A 9,346-nucleotide genomic window follows, 5' to 3' on the forward strand; every position below is an offset into this window, starting at 1 on the left:
GAAAGCGGGTTCGTCAGCTGGGCGTTTGTTTACATCACAAGCACCACTATTTTACACTTTTATTCAAGTAAAGAAGAGTTAATTCAACATGACAACACATTTTAAAGCATTTTGTTGCATCATTTTACCTAAATTGTGCGTTTAAAGTGGCTGACAATAATTTTGGCTAATTTTGGTTTTCGTTGTTTTCTTTGCTTTGTTTACTTTTCGCTCGTTTTCCAGTGAAACAGGATGGCGTAGAACCCGCTAAAATATCGACTTTTTTCACTCTCTTGTTCTTACGTGATCTTGTGTCTTTCGTTCATGATTTTACAGGCAACAAAAGTTGAATGCGAAGTTGATTGAGAAGTTGAAAGTGAAAAAGTTGCCATCCCTATTCAACACGAATTGTTATTTACATTATTGAAAATGAATTTAAATCGCAAAATTGTATCAATTGGCGTAAACTTGGTAAACCAAGCGTTGGTAGAAGAGCTTTTAGCGAAGCTGAATAAAAGTAAAAAAGGAAAAAGTATGTATACAGTATGTAAACAAACACAGGGTTGCAAGGAAAAAAAGTTGAATGATGATGATGATGATGATCGCCGCGTGGAAAAGCCCTATAACTTTGTTGAAAGCCATTAGTTGAAAGGCCGTTCGGAAGAGGCGATTTTTGCTTTCAACTAAAAGTTGCCTGAAAAATCGCCACATGCGAAAGCTCTATACTGGCTTCACTGCTTCACGTTCTTTGCAGAAAGAAAAAGCTGGCAACACTTCATTCGACCTCTCTAGCGAACTCGTTCCGGGAATGACGTAGCAACGAGACGGAATGTGTGAGAGACGTCAATTTGATCTGGAACTTTCTAGAATACATGAAACATTCTTTCTATAAATAGGGGTCTCGTCTGCCGAGCGAACACATTCGTAAAAGAACAGTTGAAAACGAAACATATTTTTGTCAGAAAAGCAAAAGAAGTTTTAAGTGACTTTCAATAGAAAAGTTATACAAGAAAGTACTAAAATCTAAACATTCTGTTTTTTGATTATAACTACTCGGAATTGCAAGAAAATTTATAGTGAATAAAAACAAGCAGAAAATTTGAGGAAATTAGTGGAGGTAAATACCTAAAGTGAATATATGTATATGCATATGTACAAATAAACTACATGCTGTGCTTACGGGACGGAATAATTACACAACTTGTTAAATTGACAATAGTTTATGTTTAAAAAAGTTCTAATGGTTTAAATAACACATATGTTTGTCAGTTGCGATATTTTTTTCTTTTTTCTTGAAATCGATGAAATCACTTGACAAGTTTGGAAGTCCCCCGCCAACGCGTCTCGCAAGGTTTTTTTGTGCTACAGCATAAGTTAGAGCAGGACGGGGCTGTATAGAAAGTACCAGCAGTTGCAAAATTTTTGTTTCATGCAAACGTCACCAAACGTCTGTTTTGTCGGGTGTTGATAAAAAAAATTCTAGAAAGATCTGTGCTACGCTGCAAATATAGTAAAAAATGTTCACGATCTTTCTTTTCGTGCGTGCATACATAAATATAAGTACTTGTCGAGACGTATTCGTAAACAGTAATACAAAAAAACATCTTATTTCTATACTATGTACACTAAAAAGCGCACAGCCATGAGAAATTACTATTTTGTAATTAGGCCACACGAAATCTTAATTGTTTTGTTTTATAATCAAAAGATCATGTTTTTTTTTTTTGTATTGATGCATTTAGGAATGCACGCATATTAATGTGTACATATAAATCTTATGTTTATTTGGCAATTGAAAGAGCTTACATTTTATGGAACATGTCCCGTTAAGCACGTTTTTGTCATGTTTTATTTATCTGGTTTTTTTTTTATGTACTAAATTTTACTCAAATTGTACTTGTGGTTTTGTTTAATGATTTCATTTCAGCTCTACAAGAGAATTAAGTATATATCGATATGGGCAAAGATTTCTATAAAATCCTCGGTATTAACAAAAGTGCCAATGACGATGAAATTAAGAAGGCCTATCGTAAATTGGCGTTGAAGTACCATCCAGATAAGAACAAAACACCGCAGGCCGAGGAGCGATTTAAGGAGATTGCCGAAGCGTATGAAGTGCTGTCAGACAAGAAGAAGCGGGACATCTACGATCAACATGGTGAAGAAGGCCTGAAGGGTGGTGTACCTGGTGGTCCCGGTGAGCAGGGTGGTGGTTTCAATTCATACCAGTTCCATGGAGATCCGCGCGCCACATTTGCACAGTTCTTTGGTTCGTCAGATCCATTTGGCATTTTCTTCAGTTCAAGCGATCCCAGCCGAATGTTTGGTGATTCGCAGAATATATTCATGACTGCTGGCAATGACGATGATATCTACTCACAAATGGGTGGCGGCGGTGCTTTCCGCTCGCAATCTTTCAACGCACAACCCAACCGCAAAAGACAGATTCAAGATCCACCTATCGAACACGATCTTTACGTCTCTCTGGAGGAAGTCGATAAAGGCTGTGTAAAGAAGATGAAGATCTCGCGCATGTCGATGACAACAGGGCAGCCGCGCAAGGAAGAAAAAGTCTTGAATATAACTGTGAAACCCGGCTGGAAGGCGGGCACAAAGATTACCTTCCAAAAGGAAGGTGATCAAACCCCTGGAAAAGTTCCGGCAGATATAATTTTCATCATACGGGACAAGCCGCACCCATTATTCAAACGTGAAGGCAGCGATATCAAATACAATGCTAATATCAGTTTGAAACAAGCCCTTTGTGGCACTGTTGTACAGGTGCCGACGTTACAAGGCGATAGAATTACGGTCAATTCACAGGGAGAAATCATTAAGCCTAACACAGTTAAACGTATCTCAGGCAGAGGGTTGCCTTTCCCAAAGGAGCCGACGAGACGAGGTGACCTGCTGGTGGCGTTTGATATAAAATTCCCCGACAGTCTGCCGGCTGTAACAAAAGATCTGTTGACAGATGTGTTACCAAACTAAGTTAACCGGGCGCCGTAGTTATAAGTTAAGTTGGGCGGGTATGAAGGGGGAAGTAATGAGAGGGATGAGTTAATTGAGCAAGTAAATGTACTAAAGAAGTACTGGTATTTCCATTGTCCAGAAAAACTATTTAGGTTAATTTAAATTAATGTACAACGTTTATTGTTACTTCTCCCCGTTAATTTGATTGCGAGAGATCAGCATTAGCTAGAGCTAGTAACATTTGTAAATTGTTATAATTAAAGCTTAGTTGTAAGATACATTTAAACTCGAAGGCAAAACATTGTTAAGCATACAAATGTCAAAAATTTTGGAAAATATGCATGTCGGTGGAACATTCGAAAATTGTCATTACTTAAGTATCACTTCCAGTTGTAAAATTACTGGCGGCCGGCATTAACATTAAAAGTCGAAAGTAATTGGAACGTGGATACTATAGACGATTATACCAGAAGACTGATATAGAATAAATGGAGATTCATGTTATAAAAATCGATTTAGCTTTCTTCAATCTAAATGTATAAATTACGTTTTTTTTTTTAATTTCAAGTACGGATGTCTTAAAAACGCATTGATGCAAAGCATCGGTCTGTTGATTCTTAATAAGGCAAGTTCTCTACTTTCACTTCCGAGTGAATTTCAACCCTTCTATTTGAACTCGAAGTGGCTTTGGTTTAAAAAATTGACTCGGATGTGAATTGCAGAAACTGCCCGTATGTCTTACATTTACATACATGCGCAATATGAAAAACTATTGGGGCGGCTTCTGCATTTCACTTCCAAGTGGATTTCAATAAAATTCGCTTTGACTTCAAATTGGTAGAGGTTGAAATTCGCTTGGAAGTGTATTGCAGAACCTGCCTGATTATTTTTTTGTTTAAGTTAGGGGCGAAGTCTCTTGGGTGTAGAAATAATGTACACTGATGCTTTTATTAATGTGTTACAAGAGAAGAGGCTGTCTAAGATCTTTTTACCGAAATATGATTGGAATCGATGAACATTTTGGATAACACTCTTTTCGTAACGGTCTTCACGGCTTTGGGTTATGAAATGCATTCCTCAAAACCCTTTGGTATGTTTTTGCTGTTGAAACAACATGCGGTATGTTTGTAGGAAAGGTCAGTGCGTTTTAGCACAATTGCATCAATTTTCTACTGAAGCTTCATACTTAAAAATACATGCAGACAATTTTATGCTTACAGTGTTTTACTTTTGGGTTTATGATTGCGATTCAAGTCAGATATGTACATAGTTTGTATGTATGTGTAATAAAATATTTTGTTTTTCTTAGTAACAAATTAGTAACATTGATTGATGTGCATTCAATGAAAAATTTCCATAAATTTATGCGAATAAATTATAATATTTATTAACAAAACTGTTTATTTGCCTTTTAGTTACAAATAAGCAATAACCCAGCAAACACACCATAGGGGTATTCTCTTAGTCTTGCAAAGCCCTTGCACGGTGCACGGATTGCACGGTTTGCAAAGCTGTCCCATACGAAAACCGGTTTTAACCGTGCAATCCGTGCAATCTGTGCACCATGCAAGGGCTTTGCAAGACTCGGAGAATACCCCTCATGTGTTCAGAAATGCATCAAGCCAAAGCATCGGTCTCCTTTAGTTATAAATTTTAACTGATGTATGTAAATGCCTTATTTACGAAACTAAGTTCCAATTAGGCATTTAACCGTGGTTGCGCATATTGCATATTTCCATCAATTACAGTTAGAAATAAATACGTCTGATGCTTTGGCTTGATGCATTTCTGAACACACCCACACAATTGGTTTTTCATTATAATTCTACTGTGGTTCTCTAATATTTCTCGAAGGTCATACAAGTATGTTAGAATGCGATTAGAGAATGATTAGAAAAGGCTGACTTCCAAAACGTCAATTGCTTTGCATACGTACAAAATATAATGTTCCATAACGCCGAACCACAAAATATTGCCGATGTATACTTTTCCAAAACGCATCCGAAAAGTTATCGAAACGCATCGCTAGAGCAATCGGCGCATTATAAACATAGTTGATGCTTCGTTTGTTATTGGTTACCATTTGTGTTTTAAACATGGAAAATTCAGAAAAATTTTTCATTGCTATATTGAATATTTAAAATATGCGATGTATCTGGTTGCAATGTCCCGCAACTCTGCATTAACAAACACTTTAAATACCGCAGTATAACAATATCCAAACATTAGGTGTGTACTCGTATTGAGAGGGCAAAATTCTCCAGCAGCAGAAGTTCTGAGAATTTAGCAGCATTCGCTCTCAAAGAGACGAAATATGAACAGAAGTACGAGAACGCAAAACCAGTAAAAGTTTCTAAAACTTTAGATAGTTGGGCATACGAGTACACTCCTATTGTACTGATTCGTTTTGGAAGTCAGCCAAACACTAGATTAGAAACCAATTAGAATTCCACTCTAGAATAGATTGGTTAGTCCCTCAATCATTCAAGCAGGTTCTGCAATTCTCTTCAGAGTGAATTTCAAACCCTGCCAATTTGAATTCTACGCGAATCCGACTCAAATTCACTCGGAAGTGAATTGCAGAACCTGCCTGATTGTCTTCAAGCTCTACTAGCGGTAGCCTGAGGAAGCGTGCAGCCTCGACGGGGTCTGCCCATAGGGACAGGGGCGTTAGTGAAATGGGATTCAGAGGTCATACGAAGAAATGCTGTGAGTTATGGGGCGACTCTCCGCATGCTGGGAATTCGTTAAGAACATCTTCGTTTAATCTGCTCTGGTATGAGTTCAACCTGCTGCAGTAAACAGAGCGCAGTTGGGCTATTGTGTTCCGAGTCTCCCGACGCAGCCGAAGTGCTGTTTCGTCCACGTCTGGTGGTTGTGTGCCCAGAACGGCATTCACAGGTCGGGAGGCTACATAACTCGAGACTGTCTCTCTGTAAATGCCGTTTAAGGCCTGTCGGATAAGCAGTCGGGTCCAGAGGTTGTTTGATGAACCTCTGGCAATTCTGCAGCATCATCCACTGCGTCCTACTAGTCCCCGGTGACCACACGAGCGCTGCATAGTTCAGATCCGGCCGGCCAATTGCCTTGTACGTTTCCAGCAACGTTTCTTTGTCTTTGCCACAAGCGCTGCCGGCTAGCGACTCGAGGACCTTGTTGCTGCTTTGTACTCTGTTTGACAATTGCGGTTATATGCGCCGAGAAGGAGAGCAGACGCTCGAAGGTTACTCCGAGGATCTTCGGGCTGTTCACCGTCGGAATTGGTTTGTCATCGACGTGAATTAGCAGTTGTAGTCTGACCGCCCTCGTCCAGGTGGTAAACAGTGTGGCTGAAGATTTTGTAGGGGAGAGGGTTAGGCTCCGTGCAGCGAAAAAGCGAAAAAGCTCGGTGAGATAACCGTTTACTTTCGAGCACAAGTCATCAATTCCATTCCCAGACGCCATGATCGAGTAATCGTCAGCATAAGAGACAATCGAGACTCCCTGTGGTTCTTGAGGGAGCTTTTAAATGTAAAAGTTAAACAGTAATGAGGAAAGGACACCGATGATCGTTTGAGTCCCTGTGGGAGAGAGGAGGCCTCTATGTCTTCTAGTAGTGTTGAATGGCTGACAGTCTCGAACCCCTTAGGCAGGTCCAGCGCTACTAGAATGGTTCTCTCACAGGGATGGTTTCGGTTAAAGCCACGAGTTATCTGGCGTTAAGTGCTGTTGTTGTGCTCTGCACATAACGGAACCCATGCTGATGCCTCGCTGGGGTCAGGTGATTTGTATAGTGTGGGAATAGAAGGGCCTCTAGTGTCTTCGCTACCGCGGAAAGGATAGTTATCGGGCGATAGGACTCTCCTTTGTTGGACGGTTTCCCTGGTTTATGCAGTGGGGCCACTCTCCCCATTTTCCAGATGTCTGGAATGATGAGAGTGACCATTGACGGGTTGAGGACCTTGATTAAATAATCCACTACCGCGGGACCCATATTTTTCAGCATCAACAAGCAAATTCTGTCGGGTCCAATGGCTTTCGTCTTTCTCATGCCTACCCTTACAACACCGCTGGTGAAAACAAGAGGCGCACTAGGTTTTGGCAGTTTGAGCAGCCTTCTGGTCACTGGCTTTATCCACCGGAGGATGCAGTATGAACTGCCGGCTAAAATAGCCCGCGGATCGCTCCGGGTCCGACGAAGCGTGGTATCCAAAGTCTATTTCCACTCTGTCGTCACGCTTTGTCCGGTTGGACTATGACCTCACGGTCAAGTGACACCAGCCATGGTAAAGTGACACCAGCCAAGGTAAGTGTTGCTCTTGACCGATGTCACATTACGGAATATGCTGGACTCACACACCGTGCAGATTGTCGGAGGAACTAGGAGTTGTTGGCGGCGGCGTGTGGGTGGTGGTGCGGTTGTATCGGTGGTGTGGTCTTTTGTGTCAGTGGTGTTGTCTATTGTATTGTGTTGTGATGCAGTTGCGTTGAGTTGCTCAGGCGGACTCTGTTGTGCCGTGGAGGAAGCTCGATTTGAGCAGCAAGTGGCCACGTATGCGATGGTCCACTGCCTGTGAGTCGTAAGGCCTGAGAAAACTCGGAGTCAGCTCCACCCCTTACAAGTGAACACAACCTAAACGGGGTTAGATCGCCGAAACAACAGCCCTTGGCCGAGTAAAACCCGAGTCATTCCCATACGTATGTATACCCGGCTGTCATGGGAATAGGTGTGGGCGTTATGTGTTGAAGTTGGATGCAGAAGACGAAAAGAAAGTGAGAGGAAAAAAAAGTGAAAGGGGAGGCGAGAATAAAAAATATAGGAAATGAGAAAACATCAAAAATTACACCGAGTTGATTTCGGTAAGGCGCGCGCTGGCACTCGTTGGCACTGAAAAACGCAACGCTTGGCGCTCCAATTTAGGGATGGCAGTGATGTCGCCTGAGCACATGCTTCAAAGTGAGGCTCAAATGATTCCCGTAAGGGAGCATAACAAAATACTCAGCAAGCAATTTCTGGTGGGATGCCACAGACATCTTTTCTACGGGGACGGGGTCCAGACTAACATCGAGCAACCACTGGACCCGACGATGCACAGTGGTACAGCCTCATACATTTATTGTAAAAAAGGAGTTATCGTAGCACCTCAATTTTCCGTATGCAAAAGCGGCTGCTGTGGTGTAGTGGTTAGTAGTGCGCGCTACACAAGGCCTGGATTCAAGCCCGGTTCAACCCAACATAAAATAAAAACAAAAAGTTGTTTTTTTTTTTCTAAAAGCGGTCGCCCCTCGAGGATGGTTCCGTGTGCAGAAGTCCACGTAAGTGGGAAAAGCTTTTGACTGCCATTCACCTGGGAGTGACCAGAAATGATTCTTGTGCGTACGGTTCAAATCGTAGCTCACAACGTCCGGATATTTATATCCACGCATCGTTTGGGTAGCGACCAAACACCCGCTTGAAAGCGAGCTCAGATGAGAAGGCGTGAAACTTCGTATGCGCTGGGTTTGTGTCCCGCCACGTTAAAACCCCGCCCAATGAAAAAGAACAAAAAGTCTCGGATGAGATTCTCTTTTATTGATGACGAATATGGCAAACGTTTGAAGGTCCGAGGGGAATGTACCAGGAATATCCGGGTCCCTAATCGGGAAGGTGCATCTGACGGCCTGGCTGAGGCCCTCGGGAAGGCCAAGGTTGCCATCACCGCCACCCAGAAAATGCGATGGACGGGGCAAGGCAAGGTTAGCGTGGAGCCTTCAGACGTGGTATATGTTGATGCTACGTAAAGGAGCGTAAATACGGTGTTGAATTTGTGATGGGAGAGAGACTCCGCCGCCGAGTACTGGCGTTCACCCCGATGGGCGAATGTCTAACCACAATCCGCAAAAAAGCTGGATTATTAAACATTTCGCTCATGTGTGTCCATGTCCCGACGGATCGACTTCGCCGGGTTCCGAAACATGATAGTAGGCAGTACTAGGTTCAAGCATAAAAAGATCCATCAAGCTACTTGGCCGTCTCCAAATCGAAAAACGAGACATGCTTCTAGTGTTTATTTCATTTATTTATTTGATGTCTAAAGTTGTATGTGATATAGACATTATGAAAAATTACAAGCTATAAAGTTATATTTTTAGTTACAAATTACAAACGTTAGATGAATTTTAGAGTAGATATAATAAACGGTTTTCTAAACTTTTACACAATAAATAGTTTTTCAATCTATTGTAGATAGGTAACTGATTTTGATCCGGCAAGTCAAGATCTAAAAATTTCGAGAAACAGTTGCACTCAGTCAAAACCCTATTAATGGGGGCCTTTGTATTCTAAACCAATACGACGAATATAAAAACGACGAATGTTTCTTATAGGCACGGTGAAATCTATCAACCCAAGAAGGGGCGAGCAGTTGATTTTACC

General features: G+C 41.6%; 1 protein-coding gene across 1 annotated transcript; it reads left to right on the top strand.

Moving 5' to 3' along the window:
* The first annotated feature begins 892 nt into the window (after positions 1-892).
* Positions 893-4,192, top strand: LOC118745945 (dnaJ protein homolog 1-like). Its single transcript, XM_036479611.1, has 2 exons — positions 893-1,096; positions 1,907-4,192. The coding sequence occupies exon 2, from the start codon at positions 1,936-1,938 to the stop codon at positions 2,968-2,970; it is 1,035 nt and encodes a 344-aa protein (XP_036335504.1). The 5' UTR covers positions 893-1,096; positions 1,907-1,935; the 3' UTR covers positions 2,971-4,192.
* The last annotated feature ends 5,154 nt before the right edge of the window (positions 4,193-9,346 follow it).

Source organism: Rhagoletis pomonella, unplaced genomic scaffold (genome assembly GCF_013731165.1).
Source record: "Rhagoletis pomonella isolate Grant_MI unplaced genomic scaffold, Rhpom_1.0 Rhpom_scaffold_00010, whole genome shotgun sequence".
In the NCBI taxonomy this organism is placed as follows: domain Eukaryota; kingdom Metazoa; phylum Arthropoda; class Insecta; order Diptera; family Tephritidae; genus Rhagoletis; species Rhagoletis pomonella.